Source organism: Miscanthus floridulus, chromosome 14 (assembly GCF_019320115.1).
Source record: "Miscanthus floridulus cultivar M001 chromosome 14, ASM1932011v1, whole genome shotgun sequence".
NCBI lineage: Eukaryota > Viridiplantae > Streptophyta > Magnoliopsida > Poales > Poaceae > Miscanthus > Miscanthus floridulus.
In genome coordinates this window covers 61,718,693-61,739,668 of record NC_089593.1, presented here as the reverse complement: position 1 = coordinate 61,739,668, position 20,976 = coordinate 61,718,693, and the positions used below count along the sequence as shown (strand labels likewise).

Below are 20,976 nucleotides of genomic sequence, written 5' to 3'. Positions count from 1 at the left end.
GCATACTCTACTACCATAATAGCAATTTATTGGAGCATGAACATCCAGATTAGATTAAAAAACGATTATTTGGGTGCACCCCAATCCACGTGGTTTGGAAGAATTTGGAGTGAAAAATTATCCAACCAAGAACCAACAACCCTAATAAATAAAAATAAAATGTACTCTCATCCTTTTTGTTATAAACACCCGGCCAATTCAATGCGTCAAACTTTTCACTTTGTGTGACGAGCGAGGACTACAACGTATACTGCAAAGATGAAACTGCTTTCTTTGATTATTTCTAGTGTCCTATGAAGCCCGCATTAAAAACTTTTTCACTGTATTTGCCCCCTCCATTGTAATTATTTTGTATCTCAGAAATTCAAACTCAGAAACAGATAGCAGCTAATCATCATTTGCTATTTTTTGCCCCTCCTATTTTCTCACCGGTAGCCTTCACTGGCTACCGTTCCTGCCACTTTTCCCGGGAAAATGCAGCCAGCCAATCCCCTCCTTTCCCTCACATTCAAATAAATCATTAACTAAATAAACAGAACTAATATAAACCCATTATTAATTGACCACGTCTCCTTCTATTTACACCAGACCGTAATCAAACTGTAACCTCCATTTCTCCCCCCTCTCCTCCGCCATGACGACGCCGCCGACGCTCGTCGCCTGCCTCCTACTCAGCCTCCTCCTCGCCGCCGCGGTGGCGCCAGTACCGGCGGGCGCCGTCTGCGTTCCGCGCGGGGGTCACACCAAGCCTGGGCCGCCGGCCAAGGCGAAGCCCAAGCCGAAGCCAACGCCCGCGCCGGCGCCGCCGACGCCGATCGCGCCGGGCGCCGACATCGTGCGGAGCCTGTGCCTGAAGACGGACTACCCGGACCTGTGCATGTCGTCCATCGCGAAGCAGCCGCAGCCGCAGCTGCCGGGGGGCAAGCGGCTGGACGGCGCCGGCGTGCTGCGGCTGGCCATGTCCGCCGTGCGCGCCAAGGCCGCGGAGGCCAAGGCCGCGGCGGCCGCGCTCGCCAGCGACCCCAAGACGCAGCCGCTGGCGCGCAACCCGCTGCTCGACTGCGTCGAGTCGTTCGACGACATCGCCTACAGCCTCGACCAGGCCCAGAAGGCGCTCGCCGCCGGCGACCGCGGCACCACGGGCACCATGCTCGACACCGTGCGCACCGACGTCGACACCTGCGACCAGGGGTTCGAGGAGCGCGAGGAGCTCACGCCGGTCATGGCCAAGCACGACGCCGAGCTCGCCAAGCTCTCCAGCAACTGCCTCGCCATCGCCACCGCGGCCGGCCTGCGCTAGATCGACTGGCCGGCCATATATCGTTCGGTCATCATCCATAGCTGTGCATGTGCTAGCTCCTAGGCAACAGCAACAACATATACCGCCACCTTATAATTAACTCTCCACACATCAGAGAAGCTTCACTCATGCAACAAACTTGTGTATCCATGGATATCCAGGAAGAAGATGTAGTTAGTGTGCAAGCGTTCCGGTTGTAATGTTGCAGTACCTTCTTTCTTGATTTCGTTTTCTTTTTTTTCCCCTCCTCTTCATTCCTTCTACCATCACGAAGAACTGATTGTTCACTGACGGCAACATGGATGGAAAACTTGATCATGTTTAGAACAACTGCTTTAAGAGTGGTTCTGTAAAACTTAGATCTAAACTCCTAGTTTAAGAGACTCTCCAAAAATAATAGTTCTCCAAATAGGAATCATTCCACAAGAGAGCCTGCATGCATGGACACATGCAACTCGATCTAGAGGAGTGAAAAACATTTTTGTTGACATCATCGTTGTCCTAAATATTTTTAGAACTTAAGAAGTTGTAGTTAACAAATTGAGCATCTAAATGAAATTCTAATTACAATGAAACCTTCAAAACAAAATCTCACTTGAGTATATTTAGACAATATATTTCGTTAATGAACATTTTTTTATCATGGAGATAGAACATTTTCTTTGTATTAGGCAAGGCAAATATTCTAGCATCAAGAAACAATGTTCCGTCTTCAGAAGAAAAATGTTCTAAATTCAGAATAATAATACTCCAAATTTTAGAAAATAAAATTCTACATTCAAGTGAATTAGTCGTGTCTAGTTGTAAAACAAAAAAGAGAACATCTAATAGATACCATAAAAACAATTGAAATAATCCATTGACCATCACACATGAATACTTCATGAACAAGCTAAAATATAACATAGATATTTCATGTGTCTCGTGTGAACAGTTCACATTATGTTTGTGGAACATCATATTGATAGTAAATTTTAGCAACCCAAAAATACACTACAGAATATCTCATAGGTACTATACAATCATTGCAAAATACAACATATATGAAACATGAATACTTTGAAAAAATTAGAATACATCATAGAACATCTCAAAATACTATGATAACAATAAATAATACATCATGGAACACCAAATGTAACGTGAGCATCTTATTATATTCTAGAAGAAATAGTTCAAGTGAATATCACTCTAAGATGGTAGAGAAATATATAGAAACAAGCAAATAACATAACATAACAAAACATTAATAGAAAACAATAAAAGATAGAACAAAGCAGAAGCGGGAACAAAAATAAAAGACATGGAATAGAAGAAAAATAGAAAGAACATTACATGGATACTATTTGACAATCTAAAATATTCGGCATGGGATCTCCATCCCCCACGCGCTTAAATGCCAGCCCAAAAATCACGAACAAATGTTCTTGATATGTGCTCTGTAACCCACACAAATGTAGTAGATACATAACAAATGCAGACAAACAATGGCCATGTTTGCTTGTCTTATGAGCCGCACTATTTCCGCGAATAAACAGTGTTTTTTTCTCACAACAAATCAGCGAACGGTGCTTTCAGCTATGGCTTTTCAGCAAAGCGAACATGACCAATATTCTAAATGAACTCTTCTAACTGATTAACTTTTTTGAATAGCTTATTGAAATTTTATTTTCTCCATAGTTATCTCTCCTTTCCTTACATGTTAGCTTCTTAACTGTTTATTTATATTTGAAAAAAAAATCTTATGTGTTAAGAAAGTGCAATGGCTGTTTCTGAAATTTCTATAAGCACATGTATTAAAGTAAAAAATGCACTGAAAATTACATTCTGCCCCCTCCGTCACCCACTTCGCCGTACGAATCCAAACGACCCTCTTCTCGGGCCTCCTCCACCGGCGGCGGCGGCGGCAGAGAGGTCACGTAGCCCTCGTCGGAGCGTCTCGGATCCTTCCGTGACCCTACCCGTCTCAGGTTCGTCTCTTTCCAATTCCGGGTTCCTAAATCCTAATCTACAGTTTACACGCTCTGCAGTATTTTCCTTTGACGAATTTGGTGGCCAACGAACTCACGGTGTCTCTCCCCCTTTCCCCTCGCGTCCAGATTCCGGTCAGATGGAAGGCGGCGAGGGCTCCGGATTCGACGCGGCACACATGAAGAGGCGGCGGAGCAGCGCGGCGAGGCGGCCGAGGCCGGAGGGCGGCGGCCCTGCCGCGGAGCAGCGGGGCAACGCCTCCCCTCCGTCACCGTCGGCGTTGTCCAGGAGCGGGCCGAGGAGGCTGCTGTTGACTTCGGACGAGAACGCCACCGGCCCCGACGGGGGCAACGGTAGGCGTGAGTTCCTCCTGAACGCTCCGTCGCCGGAGCGCGCGACCAAGGGCAGCATCCGGCTGCGTTCCGAGGCCGCGGCCGGTGGCTCCAGGAAGAGCGAGGGTAGCAGCAGCCATGGTGCGCATGCCCCTGAGGGGAACCGCGGTTCGTCGCCGGCTGGTGAGAAGCTGGGGAAGGTGAAGCTCAAGATTCGTAACGTGTTACCGAAACCGAACCCTGATACACCGCCAGCGAAGCCTCCACGGCCTGTAGATTCGCGGCACCAGCAAAAGCATGGCCATCTGGTGAGTGCTTTGAATTATGTTTTCATCTTGTATTGTGCTTGCATTTGCACCAAATCGCCACATAATTTAGTTCTGGGAGAAGACTAGCCACCTTTTGAAATAAAAAAAGAAAACTAGCTGATTTTGCTAACACAAAGACAAACTTGCAGATATTTGTTTCAACATTCTAGGCATGTAGCAAGAATATGTCTCGTTTGCAAATAGCCAAATATCTTATTTTGTTATTTCAAGATGCTATACACAATTGGCAACTGATTTGAAAGGGTGAACTGCTTGTAGACCGAAGGCGCAAAAGATTCTGACAGGTCAACCTCTTCACGAGACAAGAAAGCCCGAAAGGAGAGGTCAATTGAAGAAACAATGGCGCAGGAGCAAGCAGGGAAAGTTCAGAGAGAACCTTCTTCAGATCCTGTCCGGAAGAGTAGGAGGCTTGCTAAGAAGTCTGTGGACAATGAATTTGATGAGGACTATGATACAAGCAATCTTGGAACTCCTGAAGATTGGGATGGTACTCGTGAGCCTAAGAGCAAAGGAAATAGCTCTAAGAAGAGCACCTCAAAGAAAGGGAAAAATAGGAGCAAGGTGTATGGGGCTGATAATGATTTTGTTACTTCCCGATCTGGCAAGAAAAGATCTAGAGAATCAGCTGATGACGATAATACTGAAGAAGAACCAACCTCAGACAGTGAACCTGACGTCGAAGACACCGAACAAAAAACAGCGATTGAATCACCTGTCAATGTTAGAAATGAACCTCTCACAACACGCCGCCGTGCCCTTCAATCATGGATGGATGGCAGCAGCAGCAGTACTGTTGAGTTCCCTGATGGTCTGCCTCCAGCCCCTTCGAGAAGTACATACTATCCTTTGCCGTCGTTTTGTGCAGTTCAATTTGGTTAAAGCATCAAACTTTGTTCTTCTGCTAAACGCATTTGAAACATATTTCTGTTGGACCAGGCAAGAAGGACAAGCTTTCTGAAGAGGAAATGCTTGCAAAGAAGGCTGAAGCTGCTCAGCGACGCAGGATGCAGGTGGAAAAAGCCACTAAAGAAAGTGAGGTAGGAGAGAAATCTTTTCTCACCTTTTCAATCAATATTTGACATGTTTCGGTTTCCAGGAGTCATCAACTATGTTTGATCTTTCATCTCTGCAGGCGGAAGCTATAAGGAAAATATTGGGCATAGACTCTGACAAGAAGAAAGAAGAGAGGAAGCAAAAGGAGCGAGAAGAGAAGGTTTGATGATCATTTGGTCTTGCTCTGTTGTGCCTATTGGTGTTCTATTAATACTAGCGGTCACACCTTGCTGAGCAAATCATTTTCTTAATACAGGAGCGAGCTACCAGAGCACAAAACATCGCAGCAAACTCGGTCCGCTGGGTCATGGGGTCCACCGGAACCGTTATTTCGTTTCCACATGCAGTAGGCCTCCCCAGCATCTTCGACTCCAAGCCTCACAGGTTATCCTCACATCCTTAATCCTTTGCATGTTTGTCCCCCGAAATTGTGCTAAAGCCATGACTTTACGGCACCTCATCTACATTTGCGGCAACGAGCAGCTACCCTCCTCCACGGGAGAAATGCGCTGGGCCATCGTGCACCAACGATTACAAGTACAGGCACTCCAAGCTGAACCTCCCCCTCTGCAGCCTCAAATGCTACAAGGCCGTCCAAGGAAATGCTTGATAGGACTCCGGAAACATGATGGTGTGAGTTTGTGTTGTTGCCACTGGCATCTATGGCTGGAAATAAGGCATGATGAGTCACCATGATGATGTGCATTTGCACTTGAGTTCTAAAGGATGCAATAAGCGTCTGCCCGCAAATCTATAGAAATGGATATATACACGTAGATTTGTGGGTAGAGATGTAGAATATCTTTTACTAAACCTGTGATTAGAGATACCGGATGTTAGTGTTATCCCACAATGCGTGTTCTGTTTTTAGTAATTTGAGAAATAAGGATGGTTTGTTGTAGATGCTGGACGTACGTTCATATTATATAATAAAGAGCAGAATAAGTTTTTGTAAGTTCTTTGTTCAGCCGTTCATAGAGCTCAAGGTTGGAAAGGGAAACCATGAAATACCTATTGCAGCTATGAGGAAATAAAAAAATAAAATATATATTGTATATATAGTATGGAGCAATTCTCGTTTTCAGCCGTTCATAGAGCTCGATGTTGGAAGGGAAACCATGAAATGCCTATTGCAGCTAATGAGGATTTTTTTTTAAAAATAAAAATACAAATATACGGGGCATTCCGAGAATTGAACTCGGGACCTCTCGCACCCTAAGCGAGAATCATACCACTAGACCAAATGCCCTTTGATGCTAGTACTGTTTATCAATATAATTTATACATTACAATTTATCGCTGGAATTAACCTCAACTGCACTTGCACCAAGACAAGTGTCACTAGTCGAGCAAAAGAAAGACCCACGCTGTTCCGGTTGCGGGTGCCTTCATTGGAGTTGGTTTGAGGTTAACATAGGGGGCGTGACATGTCAGATAATCAGGTATTTTTATGGTCAATTTAATTCAAAAATAAAATATCAGTAGGTTCGTGACAATATATATGTGCATATGTATATCACTGACAAATGCTACAGTATGTAAGTATGACATACTGATCGATACAGTAAGTACGCAAAATACGGTAATCACAGAGTTAATAGTGTACCCAGCGGAGGGTCCCATGCCGAGGGCATCGGAGGCTCCATTCGCACCAGACATAATGCGTTGCTCGAAGTCATGGACCACAGTCGATGCAGGAAGGTGTTCGCAGTGCAATCCCACGAATGGTCACCAGGAAGAAGACACCTTGCTGTTCCGCGAGCGATCACCAGGAAGAAGTTGTCTTGAACGAGCAGTCGCGGAATCGCTCTCCAAAAACCTAATCGCCGCACACCCCATGCAAGGTTCGCAGGCGGACGAGGGTTCCTGAGGCACATGCTCTCCCGTTGCTCCGTGCTCGCAGAGGTACGGGACGGGGAAAGCCAAAGGACGGCTGAGATGTGGTCTCTCGAAAGCGAAGGGAAGAATTGACGATAGGGAGGGAGAAAGCCAGCGGAGGAACTCAGGAGATGGAGACACGAAGAGACGGTAACTGGCGCAATCAACTCGCCTCCACCATAAAAGAGAGAAACTCCCGTAATTACGTGGATTAAGTGACAAAACCTGGCCACGCCCGCCCGTCCGCTCGCTCGCCGCCTGCCTGCCATGCCCACGCCCACGCCCACGGCCTCGGCCCGACCCGGCCTGCACCCATGGCCCGGTCGGTGGCGGCGCGCACGCGCACGTGTGGCACTCCTGTGTCCTTTTCTCAGCTTCTCAATTAAGATGGATATTTTTCAACCAAATAAGCTGAGCCAACATTCAGTCAAAATCCCGTACGGTATTAAACCATACAACGCTTAATGTTACGGACCATAGAGTTTTATTTGATTTATTAAATATTATATGGGCCAAGCCCATAATATATCCAACAATCTCCACCAAACTCTAGGGTTTATAACAAAATAGTCTCAGAACCACATTTCTTTTATATACCAGTGTTTCGATGGAGACTATTAAGTTGAACATCCATCTAGAACAATAGTTTCACTCAGTCACAACTGAACAATGGACTAAGCCTTGAACTGACAATTTTGTGTGAGGTGAATACCACTAAAGTCCTTAGCTGATACTAGGCTGCAAAAGGCATCTCCTCTATTTGAAGCATATAAGTCATACTCCAGTGTCTTTCATGAGTATTTAGAGATCACCCAAATCTCATAGATTGTGATCAGCAGTCTGACTCATATAGATGTGTTCCTCAAAAGATGTTCTGAAGGACAACATCTTTGCTTTAGCAAGTCACTTGGAACATATTAAGATAAAAAACAACCTGCCTTACAGAAAGAAAAGATACGCATCATAAATGAGTTTTACTAAGGATCTTTCCTCACAATTTACTACTAGCTTGTTTTACCATCCTACTTCACGGGATCTTTGATCACATAGAATAGGTTATCACTATAATAAATTTCATATGGGTCTCAAACCCATCTCTCTCGATGCACTTTCTATCACATTGCGTGACAAACCCTTAGTGAATTGATCTGCCAGATTGTTAGACATGTGAACATAGTCCAATGCTATTACTCCAAAGTTTCTCAATTTTCTGACAGATTTTAGTCGTCTCTTAACATGCCTTGCGGACTTCATGTTATCCTTAGAACTGTTAACCTTCGTAATCACAATATGGTTATCGCAGTTCATAGAAATAGCCGGTATGGGTTTTTCAACAACCGGTAAATCCATAAGGAGATCACGAAGCCACTCGGCCTCAGAGCCAGCGATGTCTAATGCTGTGAGTTCTGCTTCTATTGTTGACTTCGTTAAGATAGTCTACTTGCAAGACTTCCAGGATACAACACCACCTCCAAGCGAAAACATATATCCACTTGTGGCATAAAGCTCATAAGCATCAGAGATCCAGTTGGCATCACAATAGCCTTCCAGCACCTTTAGGTGTCCGGTATAACGAATACCATAGCTCATAGTGCCTTTTAGATAGCGCATCACTCTCTCAATAGCACGCCAGTGATCATCTCTCGGGTTTGACACAAACCGGCTCAACTTGCACACAACAAATGAGATGTCAGGCCTTGTTGCACTGCAAGATACATGAGCGAACCAATGATCTGGAAATATCTCAATTGATCCCTTGCTATTCTCTAAATTTTTCCTCAATAGCATACTCGGGTCATAAGGTGTAGGAGCAGGTTCATAGTCACTAAACCCAAAGCGACTCAGCATGTTTTCTATATAGTGGGATTGTAACAGAGTTATCCCACCATCACCTTCTCTCAGAAGCTTGATATTAAGGATAATGTCGGTGCAGAAAGTGACCAACTAGTAAATATTTATAGTTTTGCTGTATGTTGTGATCGGAGGTGGCCTAGCGCTCAATGACACAGGATTTATACTTGTTTGGGCAACGTGCCCTACGTCCAGTCGAGGTCGGTCGGTGACTTTATTCCTGAGCCCAGGCGCTCGAAGTCTGTAGTGGGGGTACAAACGAGAAGGAGAAAGAAGGGGGTGTACAAGAGGTTTGGTTGGCTCCGACCGGAAGGGTTGCGGTCAGAACTTGGTGGTCCTGCGGTTGTAAGGTGTTGATGTCGATCTAGTGAGTCTGAGCTTGAAGAAGTCGACCTCCCCCAGTTGGAGGGAGCGCATCCCCTTTTATAGATGAAGGGGATGGCTTTACAGATGAGAGGGAGAGAGTATGGATATTTCTAAGCCTTGCTGCCTATGGTGATGAAAACTGGATAATGGTTGATGCCCCTAATACTGTCGATGTCATTGTAGGATGTCAGATGTGCACAGGGGGTCGAGCTATCTTCTTCAGGAAGGATGGGTGCCGGTACCTACAAATACTTCTTGATGCCTGGTGGCATGTGAGGAGCCGCGCTATGTTCACCCGGTATGGCAAATCCTGGAGCCCATACTACGATCGATGTCTAGAGACACGCGGGGGGCTTATCATATGGGAGTTTTTAGCGGCCCCTATAATACTTTGTGTCAGGGTGGCTGCAGAGCACTGTTTTGTGCAGGGTATGGTCCCTGGTACAGTGGTTTTGACTTGTGTGCCATGCCTTGCCTTTCTCCACACGTCTTCTGGTTCCTTCCGAACGGGGAGCCCCCGATCGGATGGCTCTAGTCGGCTCTCAGTGCGCCGGTCGGAGAAGAGCGGTGAGCAGGGTTCCCATGAGCCCTGGTCGCAGGGTTAGAATAGGAAGTAGCGTTTTAGGCCTTCCGATTGGAGAAACCGCTTGGAGACGGCTGGTGCCTGAAGCGAGCGCTCCGGTCGGAGAGGTGGGCTGAAGAAGTTGACGAGCGGGCGCTTGTTCTTAAGGGTAGACCTTCCGATCGACTACCGGACTATCCTTCTGGCTCGCTGTGTTTTAGTTTTTTGGGCCGACCCATGAAATATAGGTTGTTTTCCTAGGCCGAGCCCGGCCATGAAAGCCGGTCCTCGAGGGACCCCGGGTTTATGAACTCGACAGGAGCCCCCGAGCCCCCGGGCGATTTGAGCCGAATCGTCCGGGGGATTTTTTATCTTGCTAGCGGGTGCGCGCGAGCGCACCCACGGGTGTAGCCCCCAAGCCCCTGGGTGGTTTGGGCAGAACCGGCTAGGGGGTTCTTTGTGTTTTGTGTTGTGTTTGTGGGTGCGCGTGTTTTGAGTTTTAAGACGTAATTTTAACCATGGCGTCGTTGTGCAGCCGAGGTGTTTTTAAGCGCGGGGATTGGATTGAGACAGAACTTACTGACCCCGGTGTTGGTGCGCGCCGGGGATCGGGCGAGGAAGTTTAGTTTGAGATAAGCCCAGGCGTTGGTGCGCACTGTGAATGGAGATAGCTTAGTTTTGGATACAACAGAGTTTGATCTTTGGCGTCGGTGCACGCCATGGGATTGGGTAAGGTGGAGTCATGAGTAGACCCAGGCGTCGGTGCTCACCGTGGATCGAGAGAGTTAGTTTTAGTTAGTGAAGCCGTTACGCGAGTTCAGAGTCGTGATCCCAAGAGCCGTAGCCGGATGTCGCCGATCCAGTCGATGTGAGTTCAGAGTCATGGTCCCAAGAGACATAGCAGGATGTCACCGATCCAGTCGACGTGAGTTCAGAGTCACGGTCCCAAGAGCCATAGCTGGATGTCGCCTATCCCGTCGATGCGAGTTCGGAGTCGCGGTCCCAAGAGCCGTAGCCGGATGTCGCCTATCCCATCGATGCGAGTTCGGAGTCGCGGTCCCAAGAGCCGTAGCTGGATGTCACCGATCCAGTCGATGCAAGTTCGAAGTCGTGGTCCCAAGAGCCATAGCCAGATGTCGCCTATCCCGTCGATGCGAGTTCGGAGTCGCGGTCCCAAGAGCCGTAGCCGGATGTCGCCGATCTAGTCGGCGCGAGCGTGGGATCGAGTAAGGTGGAGTCATGAGTAGACCCAGGCGTCAATGCTCACCGTGGATCGAGAGAGTTAGTTTTAGTTAGTGAAGCCGTTACGCGAGTTCAAAGTTGCGGTCCCAAGAGCCATAGCCGGATGTCGCCGATCCAATCGATGTGAGTTCAGAGTCACGGTCCTAAGAGACATAGCAGGATGTCGCCGATCCAGTTGACGTGAGTTCGGAGTCACGGTCCCAAGAGCCGTAGCCGGATGTCGCCTATCCTGTCAATGCGAGTTCGGAGTCACGGTCCCAAGAGCCGTAGCCGGATGTCGCTGATCCAGTCGATGCAAGTTCAGAGTCGTGGTCCCAAGAGCCATAGCCGGATGTCGCCTATCCCGTCGATGCGAGTTCGGAGTCGCGGTCCCAAGAGCCATAGCCGGATGTCACCGATCTAATCGACGCGAGTTTGGAGTCGCAGTTCCTTGGCATTTGAGCCCCCGAGCCCTGTCGGGCCTTCGTGGGGGTTGGTGTGAGTCGTTTTGCGCTACCCCATCTGATTCCTCACAACCGGAGGGGCCAAGTTTCGTCGCCTGTCCCGATCGCTCGGGCTCGAAGACTAGCTCGATGAGCTCGCTAACGGGTGTGATCGAGCGAAATCTGGGTCTGTCGTTCATGACGGCATTCCACTACTCCTTTACCTATAGCCCGGTAGATGCCTAGGTCATTCCGTAGATCGACCCAGGTGGCCTAATGGCCTCCCCTCGATGGAGATTCTGTGGGCTTGGCGAGAGGTTTAGGATCGAACGAGAAGGTTGAGATGACCTGGTTTGCCAGACCGGGCGAAGGCCGCACGGTGCTCATCTATGGTTTTCTCCCCTAGCTCTGTTTGGTTGCTCATGTTGAATGAGGCAAACCGCCACTTCGTGGTGCAACACAGAGTGTTCTGGTGTATTTCACTGCACGTGCGATGCTTAGTTCCCGAGCCCCCGGGCGGTTCATGCCCTAACCGTCCGGGGGGTTTAGGCGTATGAGATGAATGCACGTATGGATGTATGAATGATTTGTAATGAAATAGAGGGGGTTTTGGTAATGTTTACCTTGATGATTGGAGTGATGGGGCTCGGAGAGCTTTAGTCGGAAAAGTCCGACTGGGACTCTGATGACCTAAGTGACGGGGTTCGAAGAGCTTCAGTCAGAAATGTCCGACCGGGTCCCGTGCTCATCGTCCGTGATGGAGTCGACGTGGCCTACATGGGGTGCCCCTTCGCTTCCTTACCTGTCAGTCGGTGTCTATCCTTACCTGTCGTTCTGGTTCCTTTAGGTCTAGCCTAGGGAAGTGGGGAGCCGCCCACATGCGGTGGCGCTTTGGTTCCTATGCCCATCGTGTGGTAGTGGTTGATCGTGCGGTAGTGGTGGGCCACGGCCAGGCCACGTCCCATCCGATCACTAGCCGTTCCATCAAGTAGGGCACATCTTATCTGCATTAAATGAAAGAGAGAGAAAATTTTGCCCCGTCGTTCCGGCTTCCTCGATCGGTGCGTCCCTCCGTAACCGCTGCTCCCTTTTCCTTAAGTAGGAGAGGGGAGAGGGTTTTCGTTCCGCTCTCTTGCCTGTTCTTTGTCTGCCGCCGCCTTCTATCCTCCTCTTTGTTGTGAGCATTCCTGAGAGCTGCAGAGGTTTCTAGGAAAGAAGTGGAGAGATCAAGGGAGAAGAGAGGTACTCACAAAATGTTGGACTGGAGGTCATCCACCGTGAGGGCGTCGGTGCTGGAGGCGTTCGTCGTGAAGGGGTTCCTACTGCCGCAGGAGGTGGCACGCTGGAGGGTCCTCGGGAAGGAGTTCCCACAACCTCGTCCTGAAGAGGTGGTGTCTTTCCTTACCTTTCACGAGCGTGGGTTAGGATACCCCGCGCACTGGTTCCTGTGCGGGCTCCTCAACGAGTGGGGTCTGGAACTGTAGCACCTCAATCCGACAGGGGTGCTGCACATTGCTGGCTTCATCACCGTCTGCGAGGCTTTCCTCAGGATGGAGCCGCACATGGACCTCTTCTGGCTCTTCTTCTCCGAGAGAGCCATGGCAGACTAGAGTTCGGCCGAGATCACTCTGGTCGGAGGCTTTGCCCTATAGTGGAAGCCACATGTGGGAGGATCATATCCCATGTACTCCCCATGTGACTCCAACCGGGGATGGCATGGGGAGTGGTTCTACATTAGGAATCCATCGGGGGTGCCGTTTCTGACGTTTACCGGTGGGAGGCCGGTGAAGCAGAAGAGTTGGTCATGGGGCTATGCCCACATGGAGAGGCACAAGGTGGAGGCCATCGAGGAGGAGCTTTGGAAGCTCATAAGGGATGGCCTCGATGGGGTGCGGGTGTTCCACACCCTTTACCGCTGCTGGGTCATGCCATTGGCGGAGAGGATGCACCCGATGTGGAAGTACGATGGCTAGTCAGACCTAGACCGCGCGTCGCCGGAGGAGCTATCGGACGACGAGATCTGGAGTCACGTCGGTCGGGTGCTGCAGCTGAGGCCTAAAGAGACGGTGGTGGGAAAACCCATACTGTTTAATGCCTCGATCGTGCCCTCGCTGGTATGCTCCCTCACTTTGCTCGTGCTTTTTCCTCTGCCCCTCTTCTTTTTTGATTTCGATTCAATTATTCCATAGGGGCTTGGGAGGTACAAGTCCTGGCCACACCTTCCCAAGGGGCCACGCGGCCCGGGCCCGATAGGCCACCCAGATGGAGGCGGCAGACGCCCGTAAGAAGAAGAAAACCAAGGAGGTTTATCAGAAAGAAGAGAAGAAGAAGGAGGTCGCCCGACGCATGAGAGCCAGGGAACGTGCGAGCGACATCGAGTCGAAACTCACGTCGGATGATCCTACGGATCTGGATGACATGGTCTTCTCCGACAAGGAGGGGAGTCGGGAGGTCGTCGTGACCTCGGCGGTGCGTCGCGACCCTGCGACAACGTCTGCTGGTGAGGAGCAGGAGGTCGCGCGGTGCGTGGAGGTTCCTGTGTTGAGGAAGTGTGCGGCTAGCGCAGACGTCATTGGTGAGCGAGTGGTGAAGCAAACGCGGTCACCGCGCCCCTCGATGGCGTTGCCAGCTCCGACGTCGCCTATGGCGGACGCGGCTGGATGAGCCGGGTGGTCCAAGGGGTGGCCCGGCGACTGTGCGGTGATAGGACCGGTGCCAACGCCGAACTTGTGGCCGAAGGAGGCCTCGCCTGCAGTGGGTGCGACCGAATAGTCCAGGCGGTCTGAGGGGTGGACTGGCGCTTGGTCGATGAGCGACTCGCAGTCGGGGGACTCCCTGCCCGCTGCTCCAGTCGGGGAGCCCCGAGCTAGAGGTCGTAGCAACCCGTAGGCCGGGCAGGAGCAGGTTGGGATGACTCCGACCCTATCTGAAGTGAGGGGGCGCGGGTCACCGTCTAGGAGCGGTCCTCGTCCTGTGGGTCCGGCATCGGAGCCTATCTTTAGAGTAGTGTTGCTCGCCACTCGGTATGTTTCTTTTTGTTGCTTCTTCTACTTTTGGTGGTCGAGTCTTTTTCGAGTGTGGCTTACCCACGATTTTTGTCAGCGGCCGGGGGATGCCAGGGTTGAGCATCGCCCCGGCCTCCGTCCAGGAGGTTTGGAGGCCCACTCTGTAGTGCGTTGCGGCGAGCAAGGGGGGCAGCAAGGTGGCGGCGGCAAAGCCTTCCCTCCCAGGGGTGGTGTCCCCTGGGGCGGCTGCTGGTAATGTGATAGCGGCAGCGACGTTGTTGGCGGCGATCCTGATGCCGGTGGCGGAGGTAACCCTTGCGGCCCCTCCTTCGCTGGTCACGGTGGAGGAGACAAGGGGGGCGAGCTCCCCACCATGCTAGGTGGAGGGCTGCACGCCCCATTCCTGCCGTCGGAGCCAAAGTCGTAGGAGGGAAGTGTGGCCGGAATGGAGTTGGGACGCCGGCGGCGTCTCATGTGAACATGGTGGTGGAGATCGCATCTGACGACAAGGCGGATACCGTGGCGGATCCGCCGGTGTCGTCGTGGGAGCTGGCGGTGGTCCGGTTGGAGGCTGGGCCCTCCAGCGGTTCATCGGAGGGTGACCCTGAGTGGCCCTTCCTCGAGGACCCGTTGAAGGCGAGGTTCATTCTCCATGATTCCCAGGAGCACCAGCTCTGGGACATTTTTGGGGGGCAAGGGCATGCCGTGGTGTCCGAGCTCATCGAGTTGTCCGCGAAGCTAGAGAGCGCCCAAAAGCAGGCTCAATTTGCCCGGCAGCTGATTGAGGTCGACCTGCAGCTCACCGCGGAGGTGAGTTTCTGGTACTTCTCCTTGCCCTTTGAATCTTTCGTCGGTTGTTTTTATAGTGCCTGTTTTCCATAGGAAATAAGGAAGGTGTCGTCCCATAAGACCTACTTCCTCTGGGTGGAACACGCCCGGATGTCCGAGCTTGAGCGCCAGGTGGAGTCCGCTTGCCGTGAGTCCCAGGTCTGAGCGGCCGAGGTGGCTGCGGCGCGAGCGGAGGAGCAGCGTGCGGCAGAGCGGGTGACTGCTGCCGAGCCAGGGCTCGAGGCGGCAAAGGTCCGCCAGGCGGAGATTGAGGCAGGGCTGCGGACGTCCCTGGCGAACATCGAGGCGGCACTCCAAGAGGCCTTGGCAGCCCTTGAGCTAGAGATAGCTACCCTGGAGTCGGCACAGAAGGCCCTGGAGGCAGAGCAGAGGGCCCGGTTGGAGGCGGATCGGGAGGTGCTCACGCTCTGGGACCAGGTGATGGGGATGGAGGACGCGAGTGCCCGGCTGCACGAGTAGGCGGCTCGGCAGGCAAAGGATCTCTCCACCCTTAAGGCCTCTCATGTCGGTGCGTACCTTTTTGTTTTCTCATGGTGATGATTTCTTTTCCCCTCAGCCTATTTCTGAGCTTGTCGCCCTTCTCGTAGAGCTAGGAGAAAAGGTGAAGGCGCTGGAGCGAGACCTAGAGACGACCAAGGCAAACTTCAGCCGAAATGTCAAGGAGCTGGCCAAGTCCCATGAAGAGTGACATGCTCTTGAGGGGGAGCTTGGTCAGATTCGCAACGCTGCCTAGCTCGTCATCTCAGAAGTCTTCGGGTCGGCGCCAAGTACCAGCGCGCCCGCGGTTCAGTTGGCAGAGGTCCCGGATGCGGTCAAGGACCTCGTCAGGAGTGGGCTGTTGTATGGAGCATCGGGGGTGCTGACCTCGGTGGCGATGTACCATCTAAACCTGTACTTCGCCACTATCTACGGCGGGTATGCTAAAGGCTTGAGCATGGAGGACATCTAGTCAATCAGGGTGAGCCTGCTGCCGCACGCGCGGTCGGTGTCCGAGCAAGTCTCCGCCGAGTGGGTGATGGATGTTCCTCGTCAAGACATGGCCCGAAGCATGCGTGGAGAGGATGCCTCCGAGCCTATAGATAGCGCGGAGCCTGGTTCAGGGGGGGAACGTCGCCTCGGCCCTGATCGAGCCAAACATCGTGCTGCCTGGGAGCGAGCAGCCTACGCCTTCGTCGGTTGAGCCGTCAGTAGATGCCGCTGGGTCGGTTTAATACCTTTTTAAATATAAGTAGTTAGTAAATATACGAAGTTTAAGTTTGTGTGGGGGGGGAACCCCTGTGTAAAACGTTCGTGTGTGTTTTAATGACTGCAATCGGTTTTTGTTTTTGTGATGGAGTTGCTCCGTTTGGGGAAGCTTGTTCCCTTTCGTTCCTTAGTTCTCCCTTAGCATAATTTTGTTTTAAATTTCTTTCTCTCTTGTACCTGCCCATTTGTTCCATGGGCTGCAACTTTACGAGCCCGGGGCATGGCCCGCGAGGCTCGGCCGGTCGTAGCCATAGGAAAAGGCGGGATGCGATCAGTCGGAATGTTCTAAAGCAAAGTTACGTAAGGTAAAACAAAGGAATGAACTACCCTTTAGTTCAGGTAGGAAGGAGTTTCTTCATACAAAAGCAAAAGAGTACTTAAGGTAAAAACAAAAACAAAGGGGTAGTAGAGCCCCCTAGTGGAGCCCCCGAGCGCCCCGAGTCGAAAAGTGTTCGGGTCGGGGTGCTCTTATAGGAGCGTTCGCTAAGTAAATGTAAGACTGAAACTTAGGAAAAGAAGAAAAGACATAGTTGTTCCAAGGTCGTCGGAGAGAGCGTCGTCGTCATTGTCCTTCCGTCGGTAGGCTTTCGGTCGGATCACTTCAGTCGTCTGGATCCTTGTCCGTTGTGCCCCCTTCTTTGATCGCTGCCTCCTCGCCTTCTTCTTCCTTTGGCCTATCGGCCTACCTCAGTAGGCGCTTGAGGAGCTGGCAGTCCTTGTAGAGATGGTTGACGAGATAGTTGTGGTTGGTGCACGGGCTCTCCATGAGATCGTGGAAGTGGCCTGGAGGGTCTTGCTAGGGCTATGTGCCCGCGTGATCGGCCATGGCGACCGACGCGAAGTTAGCCGGTTGGTGGCGATCCTTTTTGTTCTTCTTTCCCCTCTGTGGAGGGGCCCTCATCTTGATCCTGGCGCTTGGCCTTACCTTTATCGTGGCCCCTGTTGAAGCGCGGCAGAAAAGGCGCTTACTGGGGGTGTTGGACAAAGGTCCGTGGTTCCAGGCTGTTAGGGCTGGGACTCCGGTCGACGCTGCGTGCGTCTTGGTTCGGCCCAAGCCACGCGTAGATAGGCAGTTGGCATGGGGTGGTCATCAAGTCAAGACGAGGAGCGGTTGTGGCTTCTCGTGCCTCAATCGGTGGTTGTGGCGATGACAGTGTGTAGTGCCCCATCTGCTGCGTCCTGTTCCATGGATGGGGAGCGAGGTCGTGAGTCGGTGTCGCGATACGGAGCACTCCGCTTGTTGAACGGCGGCAGTCTCCACCAGTGCCCAGAGGTTCTAATGGATCGCCTGTTTGCAGGGGTCGTTCGGCTCGGACAGGCTACGTAGGAGCATTGCCGTGGCGGCAATGTTCTGACTGGCCCGAGCAAACTATGGGGGGTCGGTCCCTCAAACCGGGGCATTGCGCTGGGGCTGACGGGCGCGACCCCGAGCGCCGCTCACCGGTCTATGCGCACAGGGCACAGTGTAGTGCGCCGAGCGCATTGGTGTAGTTGGTGGCTGATGTGGCCACTGTTGTCGTAGGTCCTCCCCATGCTCACATGTGAGCTCTGCGGTCTCCGCATGACGGCCCGGTGGGGCGTGGGTCCGAAAGGACTCCGTTACCCCTAGTGGCTATTCTGGGGCATCCGCCACAGCGTACTCCTAGGACCAACGGTGACTAGGCGCCACGTCGCCGATGCTGGAGCCGTCGCTCCCGACGTCATCGTCCATGATGTTGAGGAAACAGGTGGGAGCATAGCTTGCCATCCCCATGAACTCGGATGTGAGAGGGTGCGACGCCAGCACCTTTTGGAGTCCCCGGGCGTATGCGTCCGCGGAAGACGCGAGGCCATAGGGAAACCAGCCATATTGTAGCTGTGACGGGGACAACGGTAACCCACCGAGTATTTGGTGGAAGATAGAGCATAGTAAGTAAATAACAACATGTATATTACTCACAGCGGGGTTTGAGCAGAGAGTTTGCTTGGAATGAAGAGTAGATGCCGCGCCGTCGAAGTCACGCGTCCCGGAGTCGATGGAGGGTGTCCCTCCAACGGGTGCTGGGTCGTGAGCCTCCTCATGGAGTTGGAGTACGCCGAGCCGGTCAGCGACGAAGTCTAGGCTCCCGAAGTGGAAGGCCTGGGATGGCTTGAAGACAGGTGGAACCCGCATCCCGGCGGGCGAGAGTGCGGGGAACTCCAGCGAGCCGAAACAAATTGTATCGCCCGAGCCCACCACGGCGGGGGTGGTAGAAAAATGGGCCATCCGATGACCAAAAGAGTGTTGAACGTACAAAGTCTTCCCCACGGACGGCGCCAACTGTTGGTGCAGAAACTGACCAACTAGTAAATATTTGTAGTTTTGCTATACATTGTGATCGGAGGTGGCCTAGCGCTCAATGACACAGGATTTATACTGGTTCGGGCAACGTGCCCTACATCCAGTCGAGGTCGGTCAGTGACTTTATTCCTGAGCCCAGGCGCTCGAAGTCTATAGTGGGGGTACAAATGAGAAAGAGAAAGAAGGGGGTGTGCAAGAGGTTCGGTTGGCTTCGACCGGAAGGGTTGTGGTCGGAACTTGGTGGTCCTGCAGTTGTAAGGTGTTGATGTTGATCTAGTGAGTCTGAGCTTGAAGAAGTCAACCTCCCCCCGTTGGAGGGAGCATATCCCCTTTTATAGATGAAGGGGATGGCTTTACAGGTGAGAGGGAGAGAGTATGGATATTTCTAAGCCTTGCTACCTACGGTGATGAAAACTGGATAATGGTTGACGCCCCCCAATACTATCGATGTCGTTGTAGGATGTTAGATGTGCACGGGGGGTCGAGCTGTCTTCTTCAGGAAGGATGGACGCTGGTACCTACAAATACTTCTTGATGCCTGGTGGCATGTGAGGAGCCGCGCTATGTTCACCTGGTATGGCAAATCCTAGAGCCCATACTGCGATCGATGTCTAGAGACACGCGGGGGGCTTACCATATGGGAGTTTTTAGCAGCCCCTACAATGCTTTGTGTCAGGGTGGCTACAGAGCACTATTTTGTGTAGGGTATGGTCCCTGGTACAGTGGTTTTGACTTGTGTGTCATGCCTTGCCTTTCTCCGCACGTCTTCTTGTTCCTTCCGAACGGGGAGCCCCCGGTCGGATGGCTCTAGTCGGCTCTTAGTGCGCCGGTCGGAGAAGAGCGGTGAGCAGGGTTCCCACGAGCCCTGGTCGCGGGGTCAGAATATGAAGTAGCGTTTTAGGCCTTTCGATTGGAGAAACCGCTTGGAGACGGCTGGTGCCTGAAGTGAGCGCTCCGGTCGGAGAGGTGGGCTGAAGAAGTTGACGAGCGGGCGCTTGTTCTTAAGGGTAGACCTTCCGGTCGACAACCGGACTACCCTTCCGGCCCGCTGTATTTTAGTTTTTTGGGCCGGCCCATGAAATATAGGTTGTTTTCCTAGGCCGAGCCCGGCCGTGAAAGCCGGTCCTCGAGGGACCCCGGGTTTATGAACCCGACAGATAACATCAGCCTCTCCCAAATCTTTCATTTCAAAATTATTAGATAAAAATTCCTTCACCTCCTCAATCACTTTGAGGCTAGATCCAAAGATCAGCATGCCATCAACATATAAGCACAAAATAACTCCTTCACCCCCACCATACCGATAGTACACACATTTGTCAGCTTCATTCACAACAAAGCTACTAGATGTTAGAGTTCTGCTGAACTTCTCATGCCACTGCTTAGGAGCTTGTTTTAGGCTATATAATGACTTTAATAATTTACACACCTTGCCTTCTTGACCATTTGCTACAAACCCATCCAGCTGATCCATATAGATCTCCTCTAACTCTCCATTTAGGAAAGTTGTCTTAACGTCCATTTGATGAATGATAAGACTATAAGAGGCTGCCAGGGAAAGCAAAACTCGAATTGTAGTCGATCGGGCAACCGGTGAATAAGTATCAAAGAAATCCTTACCTTTATTTTGAGTATAACCCTTAGCCATAAGTCTTGCCTTGTACCTCTTGATAGTACCATCAGGCCTAAGCTTTTTCTTGAACACCCATTTGCACCCTATAGGCTTGCACCCATAAGGACGATCAACTATTTCTCAAGTTCCATTAGACATAATAGAATCCATCTCACTCTATACTGCTTCCTTCCATAAGTCAGCATCAAGAGAGGAATATGCCTCTTCAATGGTCGTTGGTGTGTCATCCACAAGGTACACAATATAGTCATCACCAAAAGACTTTATAGTCCTCTGTCTCTTACTTTTTCTAGTGACTATAGTATCATTTTCCTCAGGATTTTACATATAGGGTTCCTCAATTTTTTCTACCAGAGTAAAATTTTTATGCTCATGGGGAATTATAAATTCATGACCAGTCGTGCTAGGTGCATTTTTCATGGGAAATTCATTCTCAAAAAATGTAGTGTCTCTAGATTCCATGATTGTATCAACAGCCATCTCAGGAACACTAGAATTTATAATTAAAAATCTATAACCTGCGCCGTGAATAGCATAACCAAGAAAAACACAATCAACAGTCTTTGGTCCAAGCTTTCGCTTTTTTTATTGGCACATTCACCTTTGCCAGACAACCCT

At 51.0% G+C, this 20,976-nt stretch overlaps 2 protein-coding genes and 1 non-coding gene across 3 annotated transcripts; 2 read left to right on the top strand and 1 right to left on the bottom strand.

The window, feature by feature from the left end:
* The first annotated feature begins 583 nt into the window (after nt 1–583).
* LOC136506056 (putative invertase inhibitor) lies at nt 584–1,630 on the top strand. Its single transcript, XM_066501178.1, has one exon. The coding sequence runs from the start codon at nt 635–637 to the stop codon at nt 1,298–1,300; it is 666 nt and encodes a 221-aa protein (XP_066357275.1). The 5' UTR covers nt 584–634; the 3' UTR covers nt 1,301–1,630.
* A 1,510-nt stretch (nt 1,631–3,140) lies between these two features.
* Nucleotides 3,141–5,948, top strand: LOC136504633 (uncharacterized). The gene is made up of 7 exons (XM_066499587.1): nt 3,141–3,270; nt 3,400–3,911; nt 4,191–4,764; nt 4,869–4,969; nt 5,065–5,145; nt 5,242–5,369; nt 5,469–5,948. The coding sequence occupies exons 2-7, from the start codon at nt 3,411–3,413 to the stop codon at nt 5,593–5,595; spliced, it is 1,512 nt and encodes a 503-aa protein (XP_066355684.1). The 5' UTR covers nt 3,141–3,270; nt 3,400–3,410; the 3' UTR covers nt 5,596–5,948.
* A 214-nt stretch (nt 5,949–6,162) lies between these two features.
* On the bottom strand, nt 6,163–6,234 carry TRNAP-AGG (transfer RNA proline (anticodon AGG)). Its single transcript has one exon. It is a non-coding gene; the product is annotated as a tRNA-Pro (tRNA).
* Nucleotides 6,235–20,976: the final 14,742 nt, after the last annotated feature.

What these genes read in the sequence shown, in the direction of transcription:
- LOC136506056 (XM_066501178.1), top strand. Translation starts at nt 635, where the DNA reads ATGACGACGCCGCCGACGCTCGTCGCCTGCCTCCTACTCAGCCTCCTC.
- LOC136504633 (XM_066499587.1), top strand. Translation starts at nt 3,411, where the DNA reads ATGGAAGGCGGCGAGGGCTCCGGATTCGACGCGGCACACATGAAGAGG. An exon ending in GCCTCCAGCCCCTTCGAGAA is followed by an intron (nt 4,765 to 4,868) that starts GTACATACTATC and finishes CTGTTGGACCAG; the next exon opens with GCAAGAAGGACAAGCTTTCT. An exon ending in AAAAGGAGCGAGAAGAGAAG is followed by an intron (nt 5,146 to 5,241) that starts GTTTGATGATCA and finishes TTCTTAATACAG; the next exon opens with GAGCGAGCTACCAGAGCACA.